Source organism: Dermacentor silvarum, chromosome 4, assembly GCF_013339745.2.
Source record: "Dermacentor silvarum isolate Dsil-2018 chromosome 4, BIME_Dsil_1.4, whole genome shotgun sequence".
Taxonomy (NCBI): domain Eukaryota; kingdom Metazoa; phylum Arthropoda; class Arachnida; order Ixodida; family Ixodidae; genus Dermacentor; species Dermacentor silvarum.
This window is the reverse complement of record NC_051157.2, coordinates 39,540,123-39,553,141: the sequence shown is the minus strand read 5'-3', so window position 1 is coordinate 39,553,141 and position 13,019 is coordinate 39,540,123. Positions and strand designations below refer to the sequence as shown.

The 13,019-nt window shown below is 46.1% G+C and overlaps 1 protein-coding gene across 2 annotated transcripts in view; it reads right to left on the bottom strand.

Annotated features, from left to right (window-relative positions):
- The window catches only part of LOC119448567 (Down syndrome cell adhesion molecule-like protein 1 homolog), a 272,760-nt gene that overhangs the window by 195,409 nt on the left and 64,332 nt on the right, over positions 1 to 13,019 (bottom strand). For both annotated transcript variants that reach the window (XM_049665462.1, XM_049665461.1), the window contains exon 2: positions 9,281 to 9,601. In XM_049665462.1, coding sequence (XP_049521419.1) covers positions 9,281 to 9,601 — 321 coding nt within the window. The remainder of the gene's footprint in view (positions 1 to 9,280; positions 9,602 to 13,019) is intronic.

Genomic DNA, 13,019 nt, shown 5'->3' with positions numbered 1-13,019 from the left:
AGTAGTAACAAAGAGACGGCTCTGATATGCGCTCCCTTCTTTCCCGTTGTTTTCTCCTTGACCTCATTCACATTCAAGCAAAAAGATGAAAACAAAAGAAGCAGCAAAGGACAAAGCGAAGCAGGGCTGAAACGAGCGAGAACTTTGACGTGAGTATGGTAACGCCCGTCCAAGTGCGGCTTCCCGGCCACCACAGAGCGATGACAAATGACCAGTGCAGCAGTGATAAGAAGCGGCAGCCGCTCATTCGGACGATTATACAGAAGCCGGCGAGTCTTCGCGGCACGCGAAAATCTCACGGATGTCCACTGCTTCTTTGCTTTTTTTTCCTCCTGTTCATTCCGTATATTTTTGTCCTTTCTTTTTGGCGCCGGCTAAGGTGTTCGATTTTAATAGCTGAGCTTTTCGTCTTCGTACACGCGAAGCGACGCTAGAAGACGGACGAAGCGTCTGTGAAGAGTCGAATGTTTTAATGGGTCAGATAGATAGCATCTGGCTTGAATTTCAGAATAATGGAGGCATCGCGTTTTGTCCCTCCCGCTTAAGTCACTGGTGTATATATATCTGATGTACCAAGGTTTATTTTCTGAAGTAATCAAAGCTTAGCACTACAAGTCAAACGGGTGATGATAATCGTTGCATGGTTATATTTTTCCTTGCCATTAGAACTCGTTGAATCAGCTGCGAGGAAGTTGATACTAAGACGCAGCGACGCTCCTATTTCGGCCTTTTTTGCTGTAACGCATCCATGTTTGTCATTTTTATTTTGTAGTACGCGGACGTATAATTTTAGCCTATAGTGAAGACAATGTTATCCTTGGTGAGTTACCACCACATTTCCGCATCTGATAAGTCTGTCTCTAACGGCTGTTTCTAGCCTCTTTCATGGGCCGATCTCGGAGGTGCTGCAATCTAAATATGTACCAAAGATGATGACGACTCTTCTTCTTCTTCATCTTATATGATGACGATGATAACTAGTGACAAATATTTGAAAAATAATTCAACCTCTTGTTGACGTAGATAAAACGTTGTCGCTCCAGTGCGGCTCTCACAATCCATTATGAGGTTCATATTTTTGGAGCTTTTCTCACGACAAACTATGCTTACAGTGGTGTTAGTGAGGTTTAGCATATCTCTTACTAGTAGTATTAACGCTTACATTCTGTGGGTATTTGTGACAGCTTACGCCAAAACCATTTGCCCAGCTAATGCTCCTGTAGAGCGTGCTCTGCCCCAAGAGCGGGCTTGTAAAGGTGAAGACAACTTGCGGAGAGAAGTCGAAAGAAATGGTCGACGTCTCAACTGACTTATGGCGAGAAGAGTGCGCGAAATATTTTTTAAAAGGTGTCCGCACACACGCACTAAATGAGAGCATTAAGCCGAGCGAGTTCCAACTATAAAAAGGCACTGCCGAATATTGTGAGGACTTTCGCATGGAATGGAAAGTGTTTGCAGTTGCCCTTCACGTTTTACAAGTACGCTCTACATTTTGGGGCAGCAGTTAGCAAGCGCAGTAAAGCGGCGTCGGTTGTTCCAGTCGTGCAAGAAAGAAGAGAACGTGTTCCACTGCAGGGAAGACTCCGCTCCCGTAAATTTGTGCGAAGCACTTTGCAACGAATTTTCGCACGCGTCTTTCTCTGTTAGTCGCACGGGCCTCCTTTCAGTTTGAGATTAAAATTAAAAAGAAGATAATAAAAGGAGACGCTAAAGTTTGCCTATTAGAAGCCTCTGTACACAGCAACCATGTCGTGCCGTGCGGCGGTACCAGCAAGAGTGGGCCATTTAAAGGAAGTAATTAGCCGTGCCGGATACGCGTAGCGGAAGTAATTGCTCCACTGTTGCTCTCGAGCAATGCCGGTAGTTCTTCCGTTAAATACGCGCTCGTTTGTTAGAGAGGGGAGTACATAAAAAAAGTAAGAAGGAAAACAAAATAAGATGCGGCGTGTCTGGCATTAAGCGCGTCGCCAGGCATCCCGAATGCGCCTCAGGCTAGTAGTGCGCCCCACGTTGGAGAAATTTGCAAGCATGCCACGAGGCAGAGGATTACCGCTTTCAGCTCTCGTTTACAAGAGCATCCGGAAGCGCTGCAAGCGGTGTCACTGCAACTGGGCGACGCAGAAAACTATCTCATAACACAGCGACGCGAACAACCCTGGGAACGAGGGAGGCGTGAGCAGCTAAAGCAACGTACTCGTTAACAAAGTGCTCGTCGTAATGATGTGCGGGCAAGGTATACTACCGCCAACAGCGGACGGCACCTGTACTACATGGCGAAGTTTACAGCTTAAATACGGAATGGAATTCCTCTCTATGTCGTTCTGTGACTGTCGACAGATGACTTGGTACGATGCGATTCAGTTTCAAATCCATGACGAGCTCTCCAAATAAAGCATTTTACTTGCATGCTGTACATAATGTACTCGTTAGTTCTGGAAGACTCTTGGTTGAAGCCTCTTCTGTGCCACATAAATGGGTCTCCGAGATGTGTAATCACACAATGCTTTACCTGCGATAGCAAGTTATACTTAATGCTTGCAGTACGTTCGTGTCATGTTGTTTGAAGCCTCTTGTCCGTGATATGTCTGATCACGCAAGAAAACTAAACAAAACATAAGGTGGCATCAAAACAACAAAAGGACGTGTACCAACTTATCGGAGGCAACAGCCTTAACTCGACCATAGCATGCTTGGTGGCGCCATAACGCCACGCCGCCGCAAACTCAGAGACGGCTGCGCATTGCTATAGCGCACGGTCGTCAACGAATATCTGAAACGGCGTCTGATGCGCAAGAGCACATACGTCAGTGGTACCGTGTGCAAGAGTAAACTGTACTTGCTGTCGCAAGTTTCGCAAGTAAAATTTTATGCGAGGAGTTCTGTTTTTCTTTTTGACGGCCCTCTTCGGCAGTACACGCGTTTGATTGTAGATTTGCCTTTCTGAGCAGGCCATCAAGAGTCGTGTTTATTTATACCAAGACTCTCAGTTTATTTACATAGTTCCTCTACTGTCCGCTCTTTCGTCCATCGTTGGATGTCTAGTTCTCACTTCGAGCAAGAAGGTCGCATTTTGTTAGGCTGCACTAAATAGTTTTTCACTTTAAGATTTTATTAGACAAAAGTAAGTGTACGAAATAACGTTTTTTTTTTATTGCGGTGGTGCCTGCGCATCAGTAAATCACGACCGAAATTCGTGCGCGTACGAATCTCATGTCATTTACATAGAGACGTTATTTTGCGTAAGCACGGCAATTTCCATTCAAAGTAAGCCCAGAGCAATTTATATTTCAGATCCCTGTTTAGAGGAGATGAAAAGAAAAGAAAGGAAAGAAGCTGAACTAACTTTTTGTTTTATTGTATTCACGATTTCATTCCCTGCTTTCGTACGAGTACCACGCCCCAAACGCTCCAATGCTTTGGTTGGAAAAACAGCTTCCGCCTAAATAAAGGACTGTGCATGCATCACTTTACATATCTTTCAGCCAGGAACGAAGGCTGGTGGGCAGGCAGTCTCTGTATCCCTAAGCATCAACGGGCGCGGCGTCTGATAAAGAATGCTAAGCTATTCTACAACAAAGCAAGACAAAGAATACACTCGCTGGCCAGAGCGGCGACATCATGCAGCGCAGACTATTCCTGCATTAGGCGAGTCATCCGTTATAATGATAGCGTTTCAGGAGCGGCAAAAAGAAACATGCGCACAGAAGAAAAAAAAAACACATATGAAATAAAAAGAGGCAGACTGGAACGAATTCGCAATGCAAGTATTCCAAGGCCGCGCGCGCATGCCAAGCACGTTGTTTGTGGGCTTTGCTGGCCTACTTCGCGTTTTCTGTCTTCTGTTTCTTCTTTTTTTTTTGTCCATTTTTCCCTGGGAGGCACGGAAAACACGTCCAGCTTTGGCATGCCTTGCAAATCCGTTTGTGTATATGCAAAGCGGAAATGCGGATTTGAGAATGCGAAGGACGCCTCTTTGATGTCGCCCTTGATCATATTTCTTCGCCTAACCTCGTTACGTGCTTCCAAACGTGGCCGTAGTTCAGGGCGGAGAGCAAAAAGGAATGACGCGTAAGAAGAGAGAAAAAAAAAATCCCAATGCGCAGCAGTACGGGGAACAAAGCCTGTGCATTGGGCTTGCCGATTTAGACAATGTCCCCGCGGTATTGCGTTTGAGCTGGCTGCAATCCGTGCGCGGAATTCAGAACCATATAGGCATACGTACTTCATCTAACTCCATCTATTTGCAATGTTTCGTATGAGAAGCTTCTTCCGTTTGGAAAGTAATGACTTAAGCGGGATAATGTATTCATCGCTGAGCTTGGGATATTGCCGCGCAGTTGCGCCTCTCCGCGGTTGGTGCAGTTCGTGCTTGCTTTGTACGCCAACTGTTCAAGCGCCGTTCGTAAAATGATACGAAAGCCATTCAAGATGACCTTGATCCTAATATCATGACGTGACGCTCGTGGTGACTGCACTGTTCTCGTAAAGCCATGGTGAGTGCGGTTTGTCGCCACTTTTGCCATGTTTATGCGTCTAAAAGGAGGAAGACATTCGAATTTGTAGTTAAATAAACTCCGTTCTGTAAATGGAGTGATATCGAGCGATTTCGCTTTTTCGCTCCGTCATATGATCAAGGGAGTAAAATGATGTTTTTTTGCTTTATTACTCCGTAGTGCTGTAGTAAAAGCACTGAGCTGTGGGGTTTTACAAGGTGTTTAGTCACAAGAACTCCTATGCGGGCTTATTTACATTTAAAACGTAGATTCGGTCTTTATTATTTTAACGCAGCCTAGTAATAATTTTTTTATCCTTAACAAATTCACTATGCAAGAGTGGACGCCTTCAGAATGTATGCCACGGAGAGCTGATGCAGAAAATCCAACGTGGCGTTGCCACTCGTATTTCTGGTTTACCAAGAGAGAGGGTGAGAGAGAAAGAGGGAAAAGCGAGGAGGTTTCTGGCTTACTAAGCTAACGCTCGTGGCAAAGGGGCCGTTTTGGTGTTGCAGAAACGTAATTTACTAATTCAGCTTCACTTAATATTTCTGTCTGGCGTCCTCTTAACAACAGGAAGCGTAATCTAAAGAATACAGAATAGTTATACCGGGTTTTTTGTGATGTCCGCAGAAAATTTCGAAAGTACAGTGCGAGTCTCTGCCAGCGAAGGAAACGTCGCCGCAAGCGTAAAGCTGCAGATCTTTGAAATTCACCACTCACTATTCATTTCTTTCGAATGCATTTCTAGACATTTTTGGCAGCGGACATATAGAAATCTAATTTTCATTGTCCTTCTTTTTTAAACCAGTTGGAATTTCTCAGAGAGTTGTCAGGATCTCACCAGCCGCGGTGTGGCTGAGTGTCTCCGACGTTCCGCTGCTGAGCAATAACTATGCGGGTTCGATTCCCAGCCGCATTTTGATTGAGGTAAAGCTCAAGACATGTTCGCGCGCTCAGATTTTGACGCACGTCAAAGAACCCCGAGCGATCAAAATTAACCCTGAGTCCTCCACTACGGAGTCCCTTAAAACCCCAGCGCTGTCCTTGGACGTTGAACGAAAACGAATGGATTATACCTTCACTCTTCCCGTTTTTTTTCAACCGGTTTCAAAGCTTCTTTCCACACGACAGCCATTCGGTGCATATTTTGAGGCGTAACGAATTCCAGCGGTGTGTTACCGACTCTTTCTCTGACGCTTCAGTGTTTTCTTCAGCCACAACTTTTGCGACACCGCCACCGTGTCACGCATCGCGTGCTTCGGAAAGGCGTGATGGCGTCAGCCGAGACAACGCCAAAACAGACGTAAGGTCACGAGAAGGATGGCAGATGCACGCGACAGTGGACACGCAATCACAGCGCGCCTCTAAGCACGGCTGTAGTTTCTCATATCACGTGTTGTCGGCCGGTGTCGACGGTGTCTATGAGTTGCGCATTGCGTCTGACTGGGATGCCCAGGGTTGATCGAGAGTAGAAGCAAATGGATCAGTACAACGACGGCGTTCTGCAGGAATCGGGGTAAACCCGGCGACAGCATAGATTCTTCGGTGATGACAATTAAAGCTGCTGTGACAAACAAAAGCAATCTTTTGAAATTTTGTTCAATTAAGTAACTTTGACATCAAATTTATCGCTTAACAAATCATTTTGCGCAGTTATTATAGCAGTAAGACGCCTGATATTACAGGTAAACGCCGATTATTATACTCGTACAGCGTAACTTTTTTATTACCTGAGACACACCTGGTGCTTAGTTTGTTACTCAAGGCCCGTTATTGAGCAAAGGAAAAAAAGAAAAAAAGAGACACCTATGTTAAAGGAAAGTTGCACCAGTTAAACTTCACGAAATAATAGAACATCCTATACTTGGAAAATACCAATGCACGAACGAACTACGGATACCAGAGGTTTATGCATATTTTGCCGAATGCATTAAACGTATCGCCAATCTAGATAGGTATATGTATCAGTGATCTACGCAATAATGAAAATGTGTTAGAAGTGTTACATTTTTGTGTTTCATGAAATGTCTATATGTTTCTTTGTTAGAAATAGTATATTTGTTTTGATCATCATGCACATATCTGCCACTGATTCGAGTGGCAAGCCCTCATAGGCTTGCCACTCGAATCATATCATGATTTTAGAATGAAAATGCGATTAGGTTACATCTTATAAAGACACAGTTTCAATGTGGAATAATGATTTAGTTATATATTAAGCTTATGTTCACTAAATATGCTACTAGGCTGTCCAGTAGACTGGTGGGCGGAGCCACATGCAACCCTAACACAACTGTATGCTGCCTCGCTACGCTAAGCAACCATGATAGTGAAACCGACACGCCATTCCGCTAACCAACTCGCAACTGAGCATTCTGAACCACGCGCACCTACTTGGTGCCTGAGCTGAAGGGAGCTGAAACAGAAATTGGTCTGCTAAAACACTAAAACTGCCCATTACGAAGCACCGGCTTTGACCTAACGCACACTATGCGTAGTTAAGTGCAGACATTGGAGCAGCTGAGCAGGAAGCTTGAAAGCTTCAGGTTACTTTCCGTCCGTACATTTGCGTCGGCATTTCCTTGCATCCCTCGAGAAGGAACCGGCGCTAAGCCGGGGAGGAGAGCTTTCACGTAATTTTTTTCTTCTTTTTTTCTTTTTTCCCCCTGTTTTTCTGTAATCCAGCTTTGCGTTCTAAGCCGACTGCACAGTCTGCGAAAAACCCAAAGATGGAGCTCCCTGTTTCACGAGCGGCTCCGCTGCACCAATCAAATAGATTATCGCAGCACATCTTCCGTGTTCTCCGATACTCATGAATTTTCCCGACGTTGTTACTGTGCCGTTGGTTTATACATTCTTAATTTGCCGAGACGCGCCTGCACTCAGGACTGCGTTTATACGATGCGGCTTTGCAGCACGTACAAAAGCGCCGGGCCTGGACCACAGAGCTTGTACGTTTAGTCACCTATGTTCAACTTCTCGATGGTGCGAGCGGCATAATCACGTTAGTTTCTCTCAGCCCGCTAAGCACGAACTTGCTAGAACCAACTTTAGCTTTTCGGAAGTGTGCTTAGAAGAATCAACAGGTACCTTTGCTTTTGTGTGAGAGAACTCATTCAAGAAGCGGTGCAGTGGTCTTTGATGTCGGTTCTTGGAGCTGAGACACACAATATTTTAAAAGGCTTATTGCGGCTAGAGCGTGAACGAAGGCTTAATGATCACTGGAACTGCCACGAAGGTGCCGAGGTGGCGTAATCCCGGCTTTGGGCCGGCCTCGTGAACATTCGAGCTGTGTAAGCAAGTTTTGCTCTTCATAAGCCACGCTAAGCTCACTGAGCAGTGTCGAGACTGCAGGGTCTACCCGCCACGCTGGCTTAGTGGTTATGGGGTTTCGCGGCTAAGCACGAGGTCGCGGGATCAAATCCCGACCGCGGTGGCCGCATTTTTTTGGGGGCGAAATGCAAAAACGCCCGTGTATACCGTACAATGAATGCAGGTCAAAAAACCTCAGGTGGTCAAAATTAATCCGGAGTCCCCCCCACTACGGCGTACCTCATAATCATATCGTGGTTCTTAAACGTAAAACCCCAGAATAGAAACAGAGACGGGGGCTTAATTCGAACAGGTGTTTATTTTTTTTCCTTGCGAGAAGGTGTATGTCTTCTTGCATCCACTTTAGCTAATATTACGTTAGTCATCGTGGTTGACTGTCACCTATTTCCACTCAACGCTCCGTCGTACGAGCTGCTTTGAAAATAAGGAGTCCTGTTGCTCGAAATCAGACTTCGTCTTTCATTCGCGGACAAGGCTCCGAAGGCTGTTTTTATGATCGACTAGCCTGTATGATATCCTCTGACCACTTGTCATGCGAATGTCAGTTTAGTGAACCTTATAATTTATTCTCCCATCTTCCTTTTCTCTTGTCGTCTTTTTCCAATGAAGGCACCCAATCGGACAATTTGCCGGTTAACTTTCTCGTTTACGCTCTTGATAACCTCTCTTTATTTCTTAGCTGGTTACCATTTGTGCACAACTAGGCTTACGAACATATGTGTGGCGCGAGCTTAAAACTGTTTATTAAACTGCATATTAAGCTGCATGGTTCTTTTTTACGAGTAGCCCTTATCACGAGTAGACATTACGAGTAGCTCTAACGAACACACCTTAATCACACTTTACCGTTCAAAATTTACCAGGGCAGCAGCTTCACTACCGAGGTGCGTTAGAAGATGCCTTTCAGTTCTCTTAAATGATGGCTTCGACGAATACTCGTTTGGTGAAGCAACACGTTAAAAAAAGCACAAGGGCTTCTGGTCACTGAAGAAGTCAAAAGTTAATTGACGTTTCGTAAGTCACGTAAGTTCCTTGTTCTCCGTGCATTGTGTTCAGAAACAAACCACCTGGGTTCCCCATCAGTATGGCTTCTGAACAAGGAGTCCGTATTGGTTTCTTGTTCGGAACTCATGCGGTTACCATGTTCACAGTGTCCTATGAACAATGAACTCGTTCTGAAACGCAAAATATTTTTTTACTTCATCAGGGGCCAGAAGTGTTTGTGTTTTTTTAAGCTTTTCATTCCTGCTCAAGTGATTTAAGAATGCCGCGTTTTCTTTTCTCCGGTCGCCACAGCATCCTTTCGGCAAGTAACTCGACAAAGTACTTTTCGTATCATATTATGCGCCGCTTTAAACCTTTATTTGGATCATTTCGCGCGCGAAAATACATGAGAGAGAGAGAGAGATATCACGCATAAAGGACATCGATCCGTCGCCGAACCCGCTCACCTGCCCTGACTTGGACGTCCCTGCTGACAATGGCGCCGACGGGGTTCGAAGCAGCGCACCGGTACACGGTCGCGTGCACGTCCTGCCGGTAATCCTCGGCTCGGAACGGCGGCAGCACCAGCGAGCCGTTCGGGCGCGCGTATCTCAGTCCTCGCACGTCCTCCATCGGCGTGCCGTCGGCCGACGTCCAGGTGACGCGAGGCTCGGGCGAGCCGGTCGCGGAGCACGCCACCGTGGCGCCCGTCGAGTTGGAGAAGTCCACGCGCCGCGGAGGCTCGTGCACGAACACCGGTCCACGACGCTCGCTCTGGTACGAGCCGACTGCAGGAGAGAAAAGAAGGGAGAGGAGGGGCGACACGTTATGATTCGAGCGGGGCCACTGGTACACGGAAGAAAGTAGGTAGTTTTATAGCACACTGGCAGGTAACACGAAACTGCTATCATTGGCTCGTGCACATTTGGGGACTGCGGTACAGTAAGTGAATCGAGTAGCTGCCGCTCGGCTGGCGAGGTGATACTAACGATAAGGCGTTAACGACCTGCTCGAGCGGTTTGCTTCTTACGGGCATAGCGCTGACTTTCTTGCCAGCAGGAGACACCCACATAGCCTTTAAACTAAGTGCATCAAGAACTGGCTATGCTCGCTATGCTCGTTGTAGACAACGTCACCTCGGTATATCCGCTTCAGTGATGAAATATGCGGAGTTGGAGTCGATGGCGAGACGGTACAGAGCGTGGTTTCTCTTAGCTCGCACCATCATTTGCACGCGCTGTGTTTATGTGCGCTAAAAAAAGACGAAATTTAATAAAGATATTTGATTTCCGTCTGTGGGCGAAGCAACGTCAACACGCAAAGATAAACGAAAGCACATCCTTAGGCATGATAACTATTCCGAATATCTGACGCTTTCATTCCGTTTTCCTTTTTGTGTTTATGTGTGTTTGTGTGTGTATGGGGAGGGGGGAAGGGGTAGGGTAAGGGCAGAGGAGTGCATTATATGCTTCTCGAATTAACTGCGCTCGGCGTGACACAAGCCCATCCATCTTTAAGTGCAGTTTTACCTGACTTGCCTACATTACGAAGTCGTCGACGAAAAGGTGTTGTTGCCACAGGCAAGTATTCGTTGCATCTAAACGCGTCTTCGTCTTGAGAGAACGCTGTAGCATGCCACTTCGACGCGGCTGGCGTGCCTTAGGATCGTGCACCGGAGGGCGTAGTCGTTCCAAGACGAACCCTCCTCAATAACGAGACAAGAAATGACGAACTTCGTTTTCTTCATTCGCTTGAAATCAAAAGTCGTGGTCGAGTAAACACAATTATTTTTACTCTCGCGTTCCGCATCCGAACAGGTTATATAGCCTGAACACGCGCCTTGTATCAATTTTTTTTTTTGTGTGCTTCCTCTCAGCTGAAGCAAAACTGTTGCTGGGCGTTAATTAATAATTTCTGGGCAGGCAAATTATCGCCACGCGACTGAAGCGCTTTAAGCTTGCTTCAGCACCGTGTGAAAACAAATTGAACGGACAAAGAAAGCAACGAAAGTTCCAGAAAGGAGCAGACTGAAAAAAAAAAGGGAAAAAAAATCACCTGAACCGCGGCCACGCTGGCGGCTGATCGGAGCCCCTTTTGAGCAGCCGCGGACCCCTGATTACGGAGGAACCAAACCGCGCCCAAAATTTCGTGTTCGGCCCCAATTAGCGCTCCGCGTGCTTCGTTGCGGTGTTTCATTCCTTTATTGCTCTTTTATCTTGCTTTCTTTTTTGTCCTTACAACAAGAGGTGTGTAGAAGGGCCGCCCCACAACTGGTGAGGAGTGGTGTTTGAGCACGGCCAATAGCGACACTGGTGCCGCCGCTATTCACCACACCCTTCAATCGGCTTGCGGTCCGTGGCGAGACCTCGCGTGTTTTGTGTGGCAGCGAGAACGGTCTATTGCTTTCTGCAGCCGCGCCGCTGTACAGCACCGTGTTCGCGCCGTGTCCAGATGCCAGCTGTCGCTTGGCGTATAGGGCCGTGTATAGGACAGCGTGTGGCCCTGTATTTTATACCGGACTGTAGCTTTGAGAGTGCATGGAATGTCTGGATGACTTGCTTCGGAAAGCGGTCTGTGGTAGCAAGGCTTTCCACGCGCGCAGTTAGCGCCCTAACATAATATTTGGAAGTGAGAAGAATGGCAGAATATTACTAGAGCGTAGTAACTATGTTCTGTGGTTCTTGGACTTCGTTACAACCTGTGGTGTAAGCTTGTATACTGTATTCTATGGCAGAGTGCGCTTTCTCGAAAGGCAAGTGAACTGCAAGTGACTGTTTTATATTCTTAAACGACATTACTCGCTGTGCAAATTCTGTAGCAAACTAGATATCTACCTTCCAGTTAACCTCCCTGCCTTTCGCATCTCATTTATCTCTCTCTCTCTCTCTGTTGTGACGTTCATGGACCAACTTGAACCTTGTGCGAACTGTGCGTTAGCGCTTTCGGACCTATATTTACCTTTTATGTTGATATTGTATCTTTTCTTTTTGTGTATGTTTTAGCCGGCCGATCTTTGTAATACATACTGCCTCTGCCTTTTTTGCTCATTTGTTTCTTTTAGCCGGCCAATTCTTTTATAAGTACTGTTTGCCTAAGAGAGAAGGAGCAGCTTGCGTCACCCATGACGCCAACCTCTCCTGCACACATATTAAAAAAAAGCAAAAAAAAAAAAGCGACCAGCTTCGTAACAGAAAATGATTTTATATTTTCTGTTCGCTTGTTTGTTCTGTGTATTGCTATCCGGATGTATAATAATCTCTTGCTGCCGGGTGTTGGTACCCAGGGGGCACTTCCGAGAGCACGGGATGCTCACTTCGCGCGTGGCTTTACTTTTCGGGCTTGGTGCGCAAGTTGGCTAACTGGCAATGACTCATCCCGTTTAACTGGCTCTCCAAGCGGTCGCGTCAAGCATCCCGCCCTCCCGGGCGTTTCCAGTTAGTGTCGTCCGGTCCGGAAGACGGCCGTGGCAAGCTTCAGCGGGGGTTCTGTTTGGCGGTCCACTTTCCCGTTCCGACCATCAAGCTTCCCGCGTTCGTACGCGTGCGCGCACGCCTGTGTGAGATGAGGATGAGGAGAAAGGGGTTTCCACATGACCGCTGTGCTCAGAATCTCTACGCGCAAAATCTATAGCGTATAGTAATTCCTCGACTCGCGAAAACGTTCCGCCGGTTTCTGCTGGAAATGTCGCGTGAAGCGAACCCGAAAATTGCGGTTGTTTGAAAAGTTGTTAGTCTCTGCGGGGCGCCGTTTTCAGACGAAAGACAACATGTGGAAAGCACGTGTCACCATGGGTAGCAATGACAGCGACTCGTCAAGTGTAGGCTAGGTTCGCGAAGCTTCTCGTATTGGCGATATCGAGACAAGCGGTTATGTAATAATAATAATAATAATAATAATAATAATAATAATAATAATAATAATAATAATAATAATAATAATAATAATAATAATAATAATAATAATAATAATAATAATAATTTATTAATCGTGCCCAGGAACAACCGTGAGGTCTGGGTGCTGGCGCACGTATACATAGAAAAAGAAATACAGCAGGGGAGTATCAGTGAAAAAAAAAACAATGAATAAAAAATAACAATCTTGAAAAGAAAAGTGTACATACATGTAACCGATGGTGCCAAATGCATACATAATAAAATGGAGAAGAGAAGTTGAACAATATGGTGAAACTAGGACACAACAACGGAA